Source organism: Phasianus colchicus, chromosome 8 (assembly GCF_987193195.1).
Source record: "Phasianus colchicus chromosome 8, bPhaCol1.hap1.1, whole genome shotgun sequence".
In the NCBI taxonomy this organism is placed as follows: Eukaryota; Metazoa; Chordata; class Aves; order Galliformes; family Phasianidae; genus Phasianus; species Phasianus colchicus.
Genome location: NC_143443.1, coordinates 7,765,285 through 7,784,748, shown reverse-complemented (window position 1 = coordinate 7,784,748; position 19,464 = coordinate 7,765,285). Strand labels below are relative to the sequence as shown.

The window sequence follows — 19,464 nt, the reverse complement described above, 5'->3', positions numbered from 1 at the left end:
GACTTCTGAAGCTCTGATGCAGAGAGCAAAGTGGCCTATCTAGGTTTATTAGTTAAAACTGGCATGCTCCATTTTTGTATTGTACTTTTACAATGCTTTTGCACAGTAATATCTATGGTCCTTTAACTTTTTTGGCCACAGATGAACTAAGGTGTCATGTTCCATAGTAGAGGAAAACAATGCTTGTTCCTGCTTATTTTGATGATCCAAATGTAGTATAGAAACAATTTATCAACTAACAAACTGTGAACACCTATGTTTTGCTGCCTTAAAAAAAAAAAAATAAATAAATACATATTGGTTAAAAATCCTTGGGTTCCTGGAGAAGTGTAAATTAGTGGATAGAAAAATAACTGCATCTGTAGTCTGAATGTTAAATTGATGTTTTCTTTAAATTACTTCAATTTCTCTGGAAATTTTTATGTGTGTATTTATTATTCACAATGTCCTGCTACTGTGTTTCTTGCCTGTGAGTGCTTGAAGAACCACATGTAAACAATGTTATCCACAGGGGACTTTGAAATACAGTGAACAGAAGTGGTTCTGTCTCAAGTATTCCACCTTTCTTTTACATAGCTCATATCTTACCAAATGGATGTTAACTGTTTTCATCGTATGCTACGTACCCTTTCTCCTAAGTCAAGAAGTACATTCTGCTGCAGAAGTGGAGAATGTTTGCTGTTCTATGTCATGGAAAAAAAGTCTTAAAATATGCCTTACTCTTTGCACCCTTGTAATCAAATGGGAATACTGTATGAATGCAATGGAATGACTGCAGAACAGTTGGATCAGCAGTGCAGAGATGCCTATCAGTGTTCTTCCTTTTATCAGTACATCTAAAATACAGCCAGCAGAGGGATAGCTTTCCAAGTGAACAGTGTTTTACACTGTATTGATGGTCTTTATGCAAGTATACAGTGAAATATTTACAAAACAGCTTATTATCCAGGAAGTAATTAGCAATACAGTTTTTAAATGATTTTCAGTATTGCTCCTATGAATTGCCTTTAGATTAGCTGATAAGGCTAAGAAAAATCTGCAGTTCTGTTCTTAGAAAAGAAATGGATGTGAAATACATGAATATAATCCTAGACCTTAAAGCCAGGGCTTCTATTTGTGGGTTATTAGAAAACAGAGATCAAGATCTTTAGAGCTGTATGACTGTTAACAATTTCCTTAGACCTGCTTTGTGTAATCATTTAGTAGCAATACATTTCTTTCTTTGAGCAATGATGTTAAACGGAGGCTGTGTTCTCTGATCAAGTCCTGCACTTTGGTGTTGATGTCACTTTCCAGCCACACAGTGCTAGCAGCATTCACCTGCTCAGTTAACAGAGTATTCTACAGCCTTGACCTCTTGATATTTTTTTCTACTTCTGGTATTTTTAGGGGAGGAAAGATTAGCCTTTTTTGTTTGTTTGACAGACTTGGCTTTGCTAACATTACAGTTGTTTTTCTTTGGAATACCTGACTGGCCGCATTTCTGAATGGAGCACGATTCCATTTGGTACTAACATCTGATGGCCTTTTTTTGTACTATTAATAACTTCTGCAACACAACGGTTTGTGTGCGACTTCCGAAACAGCTTCATATGAAGCATAGCCTTAAAGACAAAAGGGCAACAGTGCTTAATGCTGTAAAATGCATGTTTTAAGTTTTGCTGGCTGGAAAAGGTGCTGGAACACAATGTTCTCATCAACACCTTAGAAGCGTGTTTGGTCAGGGAGAGACTGACACATTAAGGTATTTAGGTATTGCTGCTGTTCCACACCAAAGCTTGCTTAAAAGCCAGAAACGTGTTCAGGTACTATTGCTTTTCTTGTGGATCCAAAGATGCTTTTGTTTAAAGGAATATAGAGGCCTCTCCTTTCTTTATTTTAGGGAAATAATATTTGACTTAACTCTATTTCAGCGTAAATAATAACCTGCAGCAACTAAATAAATCTTAATCTGAAAATACTGTTTCTAGACATTTAGATTGAGTAAAAAGGTGTCAGAGGTATGACACCTGCAAGATGCAGTAGAAGTTAGTACGTTAATGGAGTTAATCAATTATACTTTGCTATTGCTTTTCAGTTTTGTCTCTGGCTGTAAGCTAAGTGTGCCAATGCCTGAGAAAATCTGTGACTGCTGAAAACCGTGGAATGTTATTAGATTTAATGGAGGTATTTTCTTCTAACAGTATTCAAGAAAAGACACTGTGCATGTCTGTCAGGAATAGGTGTTCAAAACACAAGTATCTGGTACTGGCATGATGTTTAGCTTTGAAAATAGGAAGATTCAGTTCTGCTCCATATTTGTTTAGAAAACATTCTTTCCCATTCTTTTTTCTTCCTTTTCTGAATAAATTTATCTTCAATCCTTCAGTCAAGCCTACGTTTACAGGAGTAGGTTTCCTAACTACCTGATGTTTAAATCAAGAAAGGTTCCCTACTCCTTTCCTTTGTGATTAACTTTTGATCAATATGACATGAGTGCTGAAACAGGATAGTTTTATGGTTTAACATCATCTTCCCACAAAGTAGCCTTTGAATTCCAACTGAGCAGAATCAGTTTTAAATTCAGGCAGAATAATAATGAAAAGAAGATTACTTGGAGTTTTGCGTAGGCCCAAGGTAGAAAATTGCTTTAATCCTTCTATCTAGTGCTGTTATCAGTATCACTGTCCTGAGATGAGCATAAAGATGATTAGTTGCTGTAGTCTCAGGTAAGGCTGGTCTTGGCCTTAAGGAGAAGTGGCTGCTCACTGCATCAGGTGTTGTATCTAAAACAAATGTAGCAAAGCTTTGAAGTAAGCCTCTGTGGCAATGGAACAAAGTATCATGAAAACGTCTCAATTTGTGGTTTTCTTGTAGGATATCTTGAACAATCTTGATTCCTGTGATCTTGAAGATGATGATCTCATGCTTGATGTAGACCTGCCTGAAGACCCACCTCATGATAAAGGTTAGTCGAGTACCCAAGTGTTTTTACTGTGAAACTGCATTTGTTGAATTTTACTCTTCTGACTTCTTCAGTAAGATGATGCTTGCTTCAAATTGCTTTTTATTTAGTTAGCTTTTTTCTTTGCTGAAATGCAGGATTTAATACAACAAACCTCAAATCTGAAGTTACAAAACTCACTGCCTTTTATAAAACAAGAAATAAACAAAAGTAAGCCAACCAAACTTTGTTGCAGGCTGCCTTTAAGCTGTTGGAGGTTTGAAGTTTATTCAGTGCTAACTTAGTCCTTCAGTCCTATGCATCAGCTATATTTGAAAATGTTGCTGCAGATTTTTTTTCAACTTTGGTGAATGACAGTAATTTTTTTTTTGAGGTATTTTTGTATAATAAAAAATACCAACTATCTCCTAGTATATTCTATATGACTCTGTAACAGTAGCCGTAGGTTTTAAATTGCACTTTATTGAAGAATCTTCTATTATGCTTCAAATTGTTAGTGAAAGTTTTGATAACCTTTTAACGGAGAGGATAGATTCCACTAAAATAGTACAAATTTAAACCAGAATGAACTGGTTTGGGTAAATGATGCCATAATTCTTTATCAAATCCTATCTGGAAAGTTTCAGGCATTTGGTTTTTGTCATTCCTGACCTGCTCTTCAGAATCGTCGCTGGCTGTTGACCGAAGGTCTGATCTTTTTCAGTGGAGGCTCACGTGTCTTAAACTGAACAGAAACATTGGATGTGGACCACAGTAGTGCCCTACCCTGTACAAATGACACTGAAAATTTTGGGAGCTTTATAAACTTTATTTAGCTACCTTCTTAAATATCTTTGTGTGTTTTTCTAACTTTTTAAAGGCCTGAAGATATTGTCTGTAAAGAAAAAGCAGAATGTTACTTCAGATTATTGTGATTTTTTTTTTCTTCCTTCCCCACAGCCGTACCTTTGCCACATGATTTTTTTAGATCTGAAATATTACAAAGACTGACCTAATTTCTGCTGCAGATCACTTTTAATGTGTGCTTGTTACCAAACTTGTTGATACTTAGTGATGATTGTTTCTGCTTTGGTACGATTCAGCTTTTCAGCCCAGTTGCTTAAGATTTTTATTTGTCATTGTCTGGAATGATTAATAAACCAAGCATGGGGGATTGCTCACAGTGCCAGTTAGTGCATAACCAACTATTCTTTCAATAATGGTAATTATTATCTTGTTGCAAAAACTCAGGAGCAATTATAAGGGGAAGATCAAGTTTTTACTAAGTTTCCTTGTTTATGAAACATGCAATGCATCTGCATCAGTAATTCCATTCAAAATTAATTTGAAAACTGTTCAAAATACATGCATTTTTGAAGGTGAATGCCTGCCACAAACATAAAAAATTAATTTGCCATTCAATCTAAAGACAGATGATACACTGTTTTTATTTCACTGCTTTCTTAATTGCATCAATATAATAAATCTATACTCACATTGCTATTCAAGTGTCAGTGGTGTTCATGTAGCTGGTATATATCGTGTAACTACAGCAATCTGGGCTAAGTCAGTGGTTCTGGTGAAGAAAGTAGTGTTTGCGATCAATACTAGTTAATTATTACATTTTTGCAATTTTTTGAAGTGAAATTACTGTGGAATAAATTGGATATCTGTGCCATAATTGCTTCTTCACTAAAGATTCATCTCATGCTTTCCCTTCAGTAAATAGGACTACTGAAAAAGTGAATTTTATTCACTGTTAATATTCTTATGTTTTTATTTAATGTCCTAATTTGTTTTTCAAAGCAGAAAAATTGTAAGATTGTAATAAGTTACTGGAAGGTTATTTTGCTTTGACCCATTTGGACTTTCCTGCAGTGCAATCTGTAGAAGGATGCCTCTGAAGGAAAACAAATATTCTGTTATTTTAAGTGTACAAGTTACTTTATTACCTAAATCTTGGTTATTGAACTAGTTGATGTAAAAAACAAACAGAACAAACAAAAAGACTGAATGGTACGATATGAGCGTTTGTTTTGTTTGGCAGCACTTCTTGCTGACCCCTTTTCCATACTTTTGTGCAGCTACAGTGACGTCAGCCTCTTAGACTTCCCAGGTCAACAGAAACTCCCCTTGTTTCATTTTGGAGTCCAGGATGCTGCTCGGACACTATTTATAGCAGCCGTTCTAGTTCAACAAGTATGCAGTGTGTGAGGATGGCAGCCTTAAATCACAGGGTAGAACTGGGCTCCCTTCCCACCAAGACGCAGGCTGGGAGCGCAGCAGGAAGGAAGGCCTGTTTATGAGCGTCTCGCGCGGCTATGGCTGAGTAGGCAGCCGAGCAGAACAATGTCCTCTTGTGTAGAATGATTCTTCTAGCAAAGGACTGACAATGTGAGGAGAAGCTCGTTGGGTAAGTGAGAGAGAGAGTGTAATGGCAGGAGAGCGGTTCAGGACTCTTCGCTGTGCCTGACGGCACGGACAGCGTTTGTTTTGGCTTTGTTTCTCGTGGCTTACGAGCTGTTGCCAAATGCAGCATTTGTTCACTTCAGAAGTTTGTGGATTTTCCTTTGCTTTGCAGAAGTTAATGTTTTCAAGAGATGATTTGGTTTGCTTGTTTTAAATTGTGCTTATTGTCCTGGTAACTAAAGTTTAAAATTCTCTCAAGTTGAAACAGGAGTGTCTAGAATGAGATACGTAAACATATTAAGTAGTTGTTTTGTTCTGTAACAAAGCACTGACCTTTTTCTAAAATAGCCATATTTCTGTTTGTCAGTTGTTCTAACTTCTTAAAAACCTGAAGATACTGTCTATAAGAGAGGAATATGTTCCCTCATATTATTTGAATATGTTTTCCCATTCCTATAGCCCTATCTCCTTCAAATGATATTCTTAGACTCTTTAAAGACTCTTCTTTAAAGGCTGACCTCTGATTCTGCCACAGGTTACTCTTATTCTTTTAAAAAGTTTTGTATGCTAGTAAAATCCTGACCTCATACAGAGGACTGCTTGGCTGTTCTAAAAGTGCTTTTGACTGGTTTGGGAGGGGGGGAAAAAACTGCTGCATCTGCTATCAGCAGATAGTAAGCATTTTATTTACATGATCTGGAAAATGAATTCTATATATTTTTCTAATTTCTTTTCCCTGTAGATGAATGTGAAAATATGAGCCGTTATGATAGACAAGACAGAAATGCTAGGCAACATCAGGAAGGATTCTGGAAAAGAGCACCACAGCAGCGGTGGAATGCACAAGATCACTATCATCTTGGTCACACTGAGCACTATATTCATGGTAAAAATGATTTGAACAGGTAAAGGACTTCTCATTTCTCCTCCTGTTCTGAAAAATCTCTTTTGTCACTAAAGAATATCAAGTGATAGTGGGTAGTGTCTGTGAATGGCGTGCTGAAGTGGGTGCACTTGTAACGATTTCTTTGTGAAACTCAGGTAACTGAAATCAGAATGTTTTAGCTTGAGCTGGAACCTACTTGGAAGTGTCGTTTGTTATTTGTCTTCATAGGATACTGTAAATGCTTGTTTAAATTGCCATATCTATTCCATGGGAAAATTAATTAGTGTTAATTTCATGTTTTAAGTGTGGGCAGTTTTTTACTTAATTTTTCTAAATAAATTTAGTTCTATAGATCTTATAGGCTAGCTTGCGTGAATGAACTTACAGAAATAGTGATGAGCCAAGTGGTTTTAGAGTCCTGTAGTAGTTAGCCTGTGAGAGATTTATGCAAGTGGGAAGGAAAGTGAAAAAGCACTGGCATTTTCTGTTTCTTTTTTTCATCTGTATACCACAGCACATAAATATAGCCCATGTTACATAAGTTTGTGTTGCTAAATGCTCCCTAGCTCTAGTTTGTCAGTCCTCTGTGTGTGTGTGTACATCTATATATAAATATATGTATAAATAGACATGTGTTTATTTTTATCAGGGAATCAAACTACCTAGAGTCTTCTGTTGGTCACTTTGAAAGCTATGGCACACCAAATTTTTACCAGGCTCCTAGACAGCTGGTGAGCTTACCAGAGAATACTGTGATGCTTGATGAGATGACACTTCGGCACATGGTCCAAGACTGCACAGCTGTGAAAACTCAGTTATTGAAACTGAAGAGATTACTGCACCAGGTGAGCTGCTTAAATGGAATGAAAGCCAATATGTATATTGGAAAATGGGCCAGATGGGCTGGTCAGCTGGTCCTATTAGACAGCCATTTTCTGCACACATTGATTTTACAGTGTTTAAGAAAGCATACACTTTTCATTGCTATTTAAAGTAGCACTTTTCTGCCATTTCAGCACTTCACTGAATACAAAAATATTACATATTGGTATTCTGCTTCTCTGTGGAAATAATGGGAAATTAATCAGTAGATATGAAGACAGTCTTTTATTTAATAAGATCGTAAAAAGCGAGGAGTAAAAAAATAAAAATCAATCATATTGACTTGCTGAATGCAAATTTGTTCAATGGTAGTAGCTTTTTCTTTTAATAATAATCATTAAAAAAAAAAAGCTTTGTGTTCTTCACTCTTTTAATCATTGCTGTTTGAGCAGGAAGCTCTGCAAGTCCTGCTGGGTCAGCTCTACTGGAAGTACTGGAACTTAACCTTACTTATGTGTTGTCATAAATTTTTAGAGCTTTTTCATTTCACCTCTGCTTGACAAACTGGGAATCTTTTGGACCCGTTTACCTGTTAGCACTGAAGAATGTGTGATATTTTCTTTGTTTATTGCAGTTTTTCTTTTAACAGCATAATATAACGAAAACAAATTTGTGCCTTAAAAGTAAAACACAACAAAACAAAAAGCAGCTCAGTCCTGAGGCTAATGGGAGGTTGTGACTCTGCCTTTGAGAAATGTGAGCATTTGCTTCCCATGGTAACCAGGAATGCTAGAGATGTTTTTCCAGTGAGGGAATGAGGATACAATTGTACAAAAAATAACAGTGTTAGGGAGGATGTGTTCTTTAGGGCCTTGTGTCTGAGCAGCAGGCAGCAGAGGCTGTGCTTTCCAACAGCCTCAAGCTTGTGATGACTATGCGAGATAACAGAGGACTTCTTAGAGCTCTTAATGCCTTTAACACAAGGATAATGAAACAACTAGGCAAACGATATGTGCTTGAAGTTCAGTGTGTAAAGGTGTGCAAGTTAGAGCCAAATAGCGTGGGGCTTTGCAGAGTACTGTATCTGAAGTCTCTTGGTATAATTTATAATAGGCTCTCAGTAAAGTAACAGAAGTCATCTTGTTTAAAAACAAAAACAAACTTAGGAATTAGTTATTCCTAATTTGTACATTTTAACGATCTGCTGCTGCTTTTGCCAAAAGTTTGGTTTCTACCACTGTTGCTGTAGAAGTTAGTTTTGCAATAACAGCACTAAAAACTGTACATATTTTTCCCCCTTGATTATGAATAACGTTTGTGTAATTTTTTCAAACTGAGCTCTGAACAAGGGCTAGAACTCAGTTTGGATCATGTGGCAATCTTGTGGTGTATGGAAAAAGCAAGATGAAGTCAGAGCTCCTCTCAAGTGCAAGCTTTAGTAAAGGAAGCAAAAGTTCTTAGATGTGCCATCTATGCTATGAAATGTGCAAATGTTACATTTCTAGATTTATGATTTTAGGAATGTTTTTAATGAGGGTGGGAGTAGAGCTGTATTCAGATCTCAGGTGTGAGAAGTTTTTTTTCTTACAGTTGTATAACAAACTTCAAATACAAGTGATAACCTGTGGTATGCCATACTACAGAGCATCGTGTGTAACAAGCGTATACCTAAGAAGCTCTTGAGGAGATTTGATGTGCTGTTCTGGATTCATTGCTGTGACTGTAGTTCATATTGCCACATTTAGAGTATCTTTAAATAACGGAGCTGCATCAGCATGGTTTCACGTTGTGTTCAGCATTCTGCCTGCAAGAATAAGGAGTTAAAGTAGTCGAGCCTTGTCTGAACTCTTTGTGACCAGGATAGCAGTGCCAGCAGTTCACATGCTGTCTGCTTGCTTTTTACATACTGCTATCATTCTATCTCAAAACACTGAAGTATGGATTGCAGGGTTTATCTTATGCAGATTTTTTGGAAATCTTTACTGTGTTAATTGTGAACTTCTTTAATTTTGCAGTAATATTATATCAACTTATGTACCTTCTTGCACTAAATGCAGTTTAATTATTTGCAGGAAGATGTTGAGCTGCTGGCACGTGTTCCTACATAAGACTTAACTGAATCCCTAACTTTCTATTGTAAGCAGTCAGTGACTAGTAGTAAGTGACATCCAGAACTTAAAGCCTCTTAAATAATGACTAAGGTACTTCATTTGTGTGCCATCCTCTGTAGTAATTCCTCTCAGAAACAGCAGCAGTGATGCCCCCCCCTTGTCTTACCTTATATTTTAAGGAGGACTAAAACATGAAGTGTGAAGGCTTCTTGAAAATGTTTCTTTTCAACATAGCTTTCATTAATGGAAAAGAAATTCTGTTTTTCAAACACATTTGTTGTATTATGTCAGATATGAATGTTTCAACTTTATGAGCAAGTGTGAATGGAGAAAGGAAGTCTGATGTAAAATATCCAAGTGTGCCAGTATTTTTTTGCTGAGGGATTAAACCCTTAAGTCACTTGAGTTCCTTTAAAGTACATCATTGTTGTGTTCTTCTCTTTGATTCTGATGAGATCTGTCAAATATTTTCCTCTGTCACAGTAGTCCTGAAGACAAGACTGTTACAGATTTAATTGATAAAATAAATACAAAGGCTTCTCTTTGTTGTGTATAACTTGTAGCTGTGGTGATTGTTTTGTTTTTCTTCTTAACCATGAGAGAGTTTGTCTCACTGATTAACGTAGGCTGGATTTGACGGTTGTGTATTTAAGTCAGCAACTGAGTGCACTCTTTCTGGATGAACCTTTAACTTTTTTTTTTAATTGGAAGTTGCACTTAGGAATATAGTGACCTCTGAACTGCACGTGTGACTGCTCAGTGGTTGTAGTGAGATATTAAATTTTAATCAAGATTTCAGTAACTTTTACTAACGTGGGCACTTCTGAATGTCAGCTTTAAATGCAGTCTTACATTGTGTAATTTAAAAAGCTCGTGAAATAAAACCTTCCTCTGTTAAAATACTGTGTAGTAACTCACCTTATATTACACACTGGATCTTCCACAGCAGTTTAAAACCATCTTCAGATGGAGTTAAGAATTGTAATGGATTTTGCTTCATCTAGAGGAGGAAACCAGTAGTTAATATTTTGCTATGCTTTGGCTGTTTTCTGAAGTAAATTCCTAGCTGTAAGATGCTACTGTCATAGGAACATGGTTATTATTTCCCTGTTACTTCCCAGCAGGGGAACTGCAGAATGTTCTGGAGCCTGTCATTGTTTGTCTTCTGGTTTTGTGTGTTTTGAAACTGTAAACTAAGTGATAGGAGGGGAAAAAAACAAACCAATGATGTGGGACACTGGTAATATCTGCCTTTTATTGCTGTAGGGTTGTGCTGTATATTAGGAATGGGTGGTGATTAGCTGTTACATACTCCTGCAACCTCTTGTTGCTAATGTAAAAGGAACTTAATCATGTCTAGTCATTAGTAATAACAGTAGAACAGAAATGTACAATTACTTGAGAATGTCTTGTTATATATGCAGAAACTTTTCACACAAATTAGTTTCAGAGTGCACCATCTGTATTACATAGCACATTTTTCCAGCTGGCAAGTGAATCTGATAGGATCTGTCCAAATGCTCATCTGCTAACTTTCCTCTGAAATCATTACTTTTTGCTTCAGTGGAAAATGGAGGACTAATGGCATTAACAGAATAAGGTCTTGGTTTATACTGGAAAACTTAGTTTGAAGTTAGTGCTCTGTAGAAGAACAAGTACCAATAGGAATCTGCTCTATTTTGAATACAGCACAAAATGCAGCATTACAAATGCAGTTTCCTTGCTCTTTCTGATCCACGATGGAAGCACTGACAGAAGAAATAGATAGTCAGGACCTTTTATTTAATCACAGCGGGAACTGAATTAAAACAAAAAAATGAATATGGGGAGCTGAGGTTTGAGAAAGTAAGGGAAGGTGAGTTCTAGAGCCTGAATTAACTTGAAGTATTCAATTACTCTGCAGTGTGATTAAGTGCAGTAAAAAGGTGATCGATAAGCTGACTAATACTGGATGGTTAGACTGTCAGTAGTTTTAATGAAACACAGTGACTTGAGCTCAGTGATTTGAAGGAATCAAGTGACATTTAAAGAGGAACTACCAAAAGAGAATGATGAGTCAGAAATGAAATAAATTAGAATAAATTAGAAGCCTGGGAGAATCAGTAACCAACAAGAGAGTAAATAAGATAGAGCAGAATGTGTGTAATTATAAAATAAATAATTGTTTTACTGTGCAGCCAACATGAGAAGTAAATTTTGACAGTGAAAACAAAGTGGAAGTTGTTGTGCTGAGGAAGATAAAATGTGTGTCCCTATGTTGACAAGGTCTGAACAGACTACAGAATAATGTGGCTGAGGCTAATAGATCAGCTTAATCAGTTCAGAGCTGTGCCTTACTCAGTGATTAGGAGTCTGTCTTGAAGTAAGTGCTGCTGCGGTTTTGGGCATTATAGGATATTTCACATTAGCTGGGTAGGGAGTTTGTTGATGTGGTTCAGATGCATCATACTCTGTAACTCTGCACAACTACTGATGGGAATTCACAAGCCCAGTTCTGTAAATAATCCTTCGTAATCTTTTTGAATTTGGCCAGTAAAACACGAGATGAAGGCAAGTGTATTATCTGCTTAGACTCCTAGAAAACTTCAGAAGCAGCGTATTTCCCTAATCACAGTTTCTAGTTGGGGATTTGCCTGCCACCATCTCCTGCATGCATGGAATTCTCTGTGGACAGAGCACAGCTTAGTGCAGGTGCTTGCTAGTACCGGAAAGGGGATGGTGGGTGGATCTGTCTACAACCAGCCAGCTGGTTGTTCCTGTGTGCTGTCTGAGCTAAATGCTACCTCACTGACCCACTTAGTTAACTAACTGGTGCTAAATTGTGGAACTTGAAATAAGGGTTCAGGCTACTGATGACATGTGCAGTAGGAATGCACTTAAGAGAAAGGAGAAGCGTAGTGCTATGGAGATGTGTTTAGTTAGGTAGATATTGTTTGTTCTTGTTATCTAGCCCTGATTTTTACTAAAGTTCTTAAAAACAAGGAGCTAAAGAAATAGGCAACACAGCAATTAAAAATGGCATATTGTAGCTTTGAACTGTTGGTTACTAGCTGTTGTAACAGTGTTTGGTGATAGACAATTGAAACTGTGATGTTCCTGGTGATGTTTCAATGAAACCAAAGTCAAATGCACGTGAAAATGTCAAGTGGTAAGCAAGCGCATAGCACCCTCTACTTGATGAACCCAGTTTTCTGTTGGCTTATTTACAACAATGCTGAACCAGCAACTGAAGCTACTCAAGTGACCTTTTTCTAGCACAGAAAACTTGGATTTTTCCTGTCATCTGCTTGAGAATCAAAGGCCTTAAAAGCCTTGAAAACTTTGCTATTTTTCAGCTTCTTCATGAGCTGTAGCTGTTAAAATGCTCAAAAAATTCTCTACTTGAAATTATGTTATTGGCAGTATATTTTTTTTAAATCCTGCATGTTGAAAACACAGCTTACATTTGTAAGGAACCACAAGATAATTACTGAAAATTAATTTGCTTCTAATGAATAGAGTTTACTTCTTAAAAGAATCCAAAATATGTCAGTGTAATGAAAGCAACTATGGCCTTTAAGGTTTGAGCTTATTTTTCTGTGAGTCAGTGTAGGAGTTGTCTTCTGAAAGAATACCCTTCTCTCTTCTGTTCTAGGGGTTCTACGTGTGATCTTACATGTACATTTTAGCTGAAAAAAAACCTGAAAGGCAGATAGTGCAGAGAAATACTAACATGTTACAGATGTTGTAGGAATGCTGTAACATCTGTTGACATCAGTATTCAAAAAATCAGGGGTAATTTTTTTCAGGACCAACTTTGTTTTGGATGCTCAGTGATTTTAGGGAATTTGTGTGGGTTTTTTTTCCCACTCCCTCAACCTGTTTCCTTTAAGTAGTTGTTAATAAGTTTGGATGATTTTCTAAATCTTGCTGTTCTATTTTGTAAGTTTTCAGCCTCAGACTTGCTCTAATTCTGTAAGCCACTTTTAGACACTTCTCAAAGCTTGTGATTACCCCCAGTTTGTTACACAGGGACCACACAAAGCTGGGCACATGCTGCAGTGGGTGCTGTTGACTGAAACAGAGTGAGAAATTTCTGGTAAATGTGACTGAACTGGAAATCACTGTAGATTCAAATAGATTGCTGATGGAACATCAAGCAAAAGGTGTAATCTGACAGTGCATTGATTGTCAATTGCTTGATTGTTGCTTGAGAACCAACTTGATTAAATATATTGATACGTATTTGAGGTTATAAAAGTGAATCTCTAGCTAAAGACTAAAATGCTAAATAAAATAAATATAATAAATATTTAATAATAAATAAAAAGGCTAAATATGTGTCAACATCTACAGCCTTAGTCTCATGCCCCCAGTGGAAGTAATGTTTAATTATAACTGTAACAAGAAAGTTAGAATGTATAGTTTGATTATTTTTTTTATTTTTTTTTTAGTTAGTATTGCAGCCTTAAATCTGGGAAATAGTAATAAACATTGCTGTTTCTTTTCTTTCTAATGCTGTTGTTTCACAAAAGCAGTCTTCTGCTAAGGAAATCGTTTTATCATTGCTTGTTTTCAGTTGTAGCTTATTTGTCAGTGTGCTTGGTAAGTATTTGATTTTGATATGCTTAATAAGCCATCTTGAGTTGCTGTTTTGCTGTTTTTGCATTCGTTGTCCATATTTGGCACAAATAAGATTAGTTCAACTGTTCTTAATGCAAATTCATGGTATTCTGAATTATGTATTCTACTATTGTAAAAAAAACAAACAAAAACAAAAACACAAAACAATGCTGAACAAACAAAACCAAAAGCAACACGGAATCAAACAAACATCAAGTTGGGTTAGAAGCAACAGCTTGGAAGTTTTTTATAGGTACCTGCAAGGTGATAAGGTTTTTAAGTTCATCACAAACCTAGGGTTTGAAGTGATATGTTCTCTCCAAGTTTTCCAAAGTTGATGTCTTAGTGAATGATTTCTAGGCAACCAAAAGTAACTTGCATGAAACCAGTTACACTGTTTTGCTCATTCTTCTTTGTTTTAACTACTGCCTTTTTCATGGTACATGGATAGCTTTCTGATTCATAGTTTTCTTTCTCCTTGTTTTTGCAATACAAGTGAGAAAGCAAAACAAGGAGATCTGCACAGATTAGTGCAATATATGTTCACAATGGGGTACACAGTGATAGTGTTAGATTTGTTCTTTCCCAGATGCACTGGGTCTGTGATATGTAACAAGATGATTAGAACAGTGGTAAGGGAATTAGTGCAGATGGACTTGGCTCTTGCTTTGCTGCTGAGTATCAGGTGCAGTGTAGGGTGTGATTGCTTGAACTGCCAGAAAATGTGTGACTTATGCTCTTTGCATTGGGGTTACAATCTGCTGCTGTAGGACATTCTATTTGTCAGGTTTTGTGCATTGTATCAGTATCCTACAAATACCAGCCGTAGAGCTTTAAATGCTGTGCAGGCTACTTTGTACATTTATTTTGCTTTATATCTTCCCCTTCCCATAATTAATCCTTCACAGTTACAACTGTGACACCGTTACATTTTTTTCTGTGTTTAGTAGTTTAAGTAGTTATTTAAAGTCAACAAATTTCATCAAAGTTTTTTATTGTTGCTCCCTTAATTTAGCATTTTAGAGAAGTTTGGGTTGAAGTAAGGTTCTTTAATATATTACTGTGCAAAATAATTCAAAATATTTCAAAGTGCTGTAGAACTGTATGTTGCAAATTACTGCTTCATCAGTCTGTCACCTGCTGGTGGTCTGCCCAGGGGCATGCAGCTGCTTGTGGATTGAATTAAACTGCAAGTTGGACAGCTGAAACATATGCCATAAAGGGCATAAATAGGACTATCTTTTTTTCCTCACAGTTGATTTTTAGTATTTGAGCTGCAGTTCTGTTTTGGTGATTTTTGAGGGTGGTCTTGCTGGCTCAGACTTGCAGTGGTTTCAGACAGGTTTTGAGACATGCTCATCTATGTGTTGTATTTCCTGTAGATGCACTCTTAGTGTAAATGCTTCACAATTTATCCAAGTAAAATTATCCTTTGATATCATTGCTGGTTTTCCCATTTCTCCTTATTGTGATTAGTTTCAGAACTAGAAGAGAAAAGAGTGCTTTTTCATACTTCTAGTATTTGTAATTATTTAGTTCTTATGACTGTGAAATAATTTTGTATTTGCTTGCATAGCAGTAAATTTTACTCCTTTAATGAAGAACATTTAGATGAAGTATTTTGGCTGCATATTTTGATGTTACTTAGACATATTTGAAAGGATACCAAAGGAAATGAAGCTTTTAAAATGGCCTAGTATCACTATTCCATCCTGATGTAAAGCATTTAAACACAACGGCCAATTTTTTTGCACAAAATCAATGTTTTGACATAGCTGCAGCTACTTCGTGAGAAGTTGTTCATGGCTCTTATTTGGGCAGTATACATGTACTGCTACAAGGCAGGCTTCTATATCAGAGAAAGGAAAATAGGAGAATTGATAGGGAGGGACTTCAGATGCTGTAACAGGCTTTTCAAAGAGATGATGTATTTATATCTTTGAAAAGGGGTTATTTAAGCAAATATTTTAACAGTTTGTTCTTGTTCTCTGTCAGAATGATGAGAATGTGTCGCTCCAGGACATCTCACTTTCGATACCATCAAGTCCAGAACCACAAGAACCTGAGTCAACTTATTTCAAGGTAAATGGTGCTGATTTACTCTTCAGAACAAGGGATACAAATTTGTTTGTATTTGTCTTATGAAGTAGTGCTTCTTATATCTATTAAAACCTACCAGATACGTGTGTATCATAGAATGGCCTGGGTTGAAAAGAACCACAATGATCATCGAGTTTCAACCCCCCTGCTATGTGCAGGGTAGCCAACCACCAGCCCAGGCTGCCCAGAGCCACATCCAGCCTGGCCTTGAATGCCTGCAGGGATGGGGCATCCACAACCTCCTTGAGCATATGTATAGATCATATGAGTTTTCTTTAAGTGGTTTATTTAAGTGTTTAAGTGGTGTATTCGACCTTCTAAAATATTTACTAATGGCAGTACAGTTAGGTAGTTAAAATAATGTTGCTTTTCTGTGTTAGTAGCAGTCGTGGGAATTATCAGCTTTAGAGTAACATCTGAAAGATTTTTCTCACTATTTGTTATCTGTTAAAGTTTGAAAAGGCCAAGTTCCCTTTGAAGGATAATACTATAATTATTTATGTACTTTGATTTTCTGTTGGCTTATATTCCAGGTTCCTTAGATGATCTAATACTACTAATGCAAGTACCACTAGAGATAGTATTTGATGGTTAGGGTTTTTTTCTCTGTGATACTACCTTCTCATACAACAGATGAGTCTGCATCAAAACATCAAAACTGCAGATGATTTGCACTAAATTTGCAGCTTGTGTGTTGGCTAAACTTTTTTTTTTAAAAGAGACTTCAAGTTTCTTTGTTCATCAGGTGTACTCTTCATCACATCTCACCATGCAAATAAGATGAAGGATTGTGCTAATGTTTCTGCTAGGGCTTTGTGAACCTCTGATGTAGTATATTTGTACTGTATATAGATATATATCTGCTGTATCTGCTGTATATCCTATAGAGTTGTTGATTTAGATTGTGGCCATTAGGGGAAAACTCACATTGCCTAATGTTTTTTGTAGACGGAAGACTTACTGAATGAGATCAGACAGCTTAAAGATGAACTGAAGAAAAAGGATGAAACAATCAACCAATTAGAGCATCAACTTGTAAGTATAATTTTTAATGCTTAACAGAATACCAAGCAAGCACTGCAGAGTGCAAAGTGAATAGATATTTCTTATGAAGGCTTTAAGAGGGATAATCTTGTAATTTTTACCCTTTTCTGGGGGGTCTTTCAGGAGGCCAGTCATGATTTGTATTTTTTTTAATATTGAGCAAATAAATACAAGCTGTTGCTCTGTGAAACCAGGGATACTTACAGATGAGTTTCAGACGAGCACACATTCTTAAGCAGAAGTATTATATGGCTATTCACTTTTTACTCCAAAACTAGTCTAGAACAGGATTTTGCCCTGTGTATATCTGCATTGGCTTCTGTCAAACTAGTCCACTGCAAAGTAGTTGCATATTTTCAGGCCATTCACTAAGGTTACTTAAGATAAATTGCTTTTTAAATTCACTTCAAACTGATTGTCTCAAGCCAGTCTCAACCAAAAACATGGAGGAGTATCATGGAGGGAGGGAGGGTGGGTATGATCCCATGTAAGTGTATTTTGGCCTTTCTAAGAACATGGCATGTGAACTTCAGTGGGAGTAAATTTTTCCTGCAATTTCCTGTGCAGTCCATGCGCTTTCCATGACAAATGATAATGTATTCTTATAATTACTTTCAAATACCTACACGTACTTTTTCAGTTATTGATAGTGAAACAGACTCACACCACAGAATGTGCAAGACTGACGTGGGATATGAATTGTTCATTTTATAGCCAATTTTGTAATAGTTGCCATGTAACTTCCTTTGTTAAATAGTAGAAACCTCTACAGTGTTGTTTCAATTTCATCTCTTTGCATATGCTGAGTAAACATTTTGTATGTGCTGTTACGTAGCCATTCATCTTGATTGATTGCAGATATGTGCAATTACTGTTTTTAGGTGCATATGCATATGTATGACAAATCTTTCAAGTACTTTCCTCAGAAAGAGAAATGATCCAGAGGAGTTTGATAAGCAAATTAACACAGGGACTGGTACTTCATTTTATCAGTGCATAATAAACACAGTAAAAAAAAAAAAAAAATACTGCCAGAAGGTATTAGGTGCTGAGTCTGAATGGTGCTTTCCAACAATCTTAATTAGTTATTTTCTAATAAATTCTTCATTTTCTTTCTTGGGGGGTGTTTAAGGCCAGTAGATGTAACTGCCAGAAGGACAGCCAAAAACCCACAGTGGCAAAGTGCGTGTATGCTGATAAATTCACACAAACTTCCTGGAGGAGGAGTTCTGTGAGTAAAACTTGTTGTGACTTTGAGTTTCATTCCTCAATTTTATAATTAGTGCATATGCACAAGTTTGTCATACTTAAGAGATTAGGTATGCTGTTTACTAGTGTTATTATTTGTATGCCCTTACTGCTGTGCTTAGCTTAAACATTCTTTTGCAGACCTAATCATGTTTAAAAAAATTATTACAAACATATATTTTAATATATGTAATTAAACTTCAGAATTCTCTCCTTAATCATCTTTTGAACATTTGTCATATTCAACCCAAGCTGTATATCTAACCACACATTAAGACATCTTCTTATCTTGATTTTGAAGTTGGTTATCCATATCTTTTTTATTCGTTGAAGTTTAATTATTCCTGTGTGTGCATCTGAGGAAGAGTAACAGCGTATTCTAAGCTTAAGTCCCTAGATGTCAACAATGAAAGTTACTTGATTTTTTCATAATCACCATTTAGAGTACTGGTTGAATTCTAAAAAATTATTGGGTGAATGTCAGTTTGACAGAGGACATCTTTGTTCCCAAATGTTGTTGTGTAAAATTTTTGCTGCCATGTACAAAATTATTGCATTCTCAGTAGGACTGTAAGAGAATACTTGAGATGGAATGTTAGTGGGGGGAGACAACATTTTTGTTATTTTACAATAACATGAAATTTTTTCTGAATGATGAACAAGGCTTTTATCATTTGCCAGCAAGTAGTCTCCAGATTATGATCTTTCAGGTCCTACTTCAGCTAGAGAATCCTGAAAATCATCTTTAGAAGACTAAAAATGGTTTAGACTCTTCAGTTTCCTTTTACCCTGCCCCAAGTTTTTTGATACCAAATTGTAGTTAAGATGAATCAGCCTTGCCACCCCTCTAAAACTATTCTTCTAAATACCTAGTGCTAAGATAGAAATGCAACCATATGGCATGCTCACCACTTCCTTGTGAATCTTTTTTCCATTGAGGCCATGCTTTCCAACCATCTGTGTGATTAGAACCCAGAGTAAAGGGAACATAACCTTAAGTGGCTCTTTTTTTCCTGTGGCACCTCTGTTTTTCTACTAAGCACATGAAATGTCCTTGATGCTCATCCCATTCGTTTCTGTTCTTCTGTACCTTTGGAGCTCTTGAGCTCGTTTTTTCTCAAGATTTAGTTTCATGTATGTGACATGTATGTGATGTTTTTCCATACTGATAATGTTGCTGAGTTAGTGGCTATTGTTGTTTCCTTGGTCTTTTTTTCCTTATCTCATTTTCTGTATAAATTCAGAATTAGATTAGTAACTATTAGAAGTTAATTGCTAGCTGCAGAAGCTTTAATTTGAGCGATCTGTAGTATTAATTG

The 19,464-nt window shown here is 36.2% G+C and overlaps 1 protein-coding gene across 9 annotated transcripts in view; it reads left to right on the top strand.

The window, feature by feature from the left end:
• Positions 1-19,464, top strand: part of CCSER2 (coiled-coil serine rich protein 2) — a 160,424-nt gene that overhangs the window by 116,761 nt on the left and 24,199 nt on the right. For all 9 annotated transcript variants that reach the window (XM_090144818.1, XM_090144816.1, XM_090144815.1 and 6 more), the window contains 6 exons: positions 2,857-2,947; positions 6,075-6,237; positions 6,868-7,063; positions 15,749-15,835; positions 16,802-16,888; positions 18,030-18,128. In XM_090144818.1, coding sequence (XP_090000944.1) covers positions 2,857-2,947; positions 6,075-6,237; positions 6,868-7,063; positions 15,749-15,835; positions 16,802-16,888; positions 18,030-18,128 — 723 coding nt within the window. The remainder of the gene's footprint in view (positions 1-2,856; positions 2,948-6,074; positions 6,238-6,867; positions 7,064-15,748; positions 15,836-16,801; positions 16,889-18,029; positions 18,129-19,464) is intronic.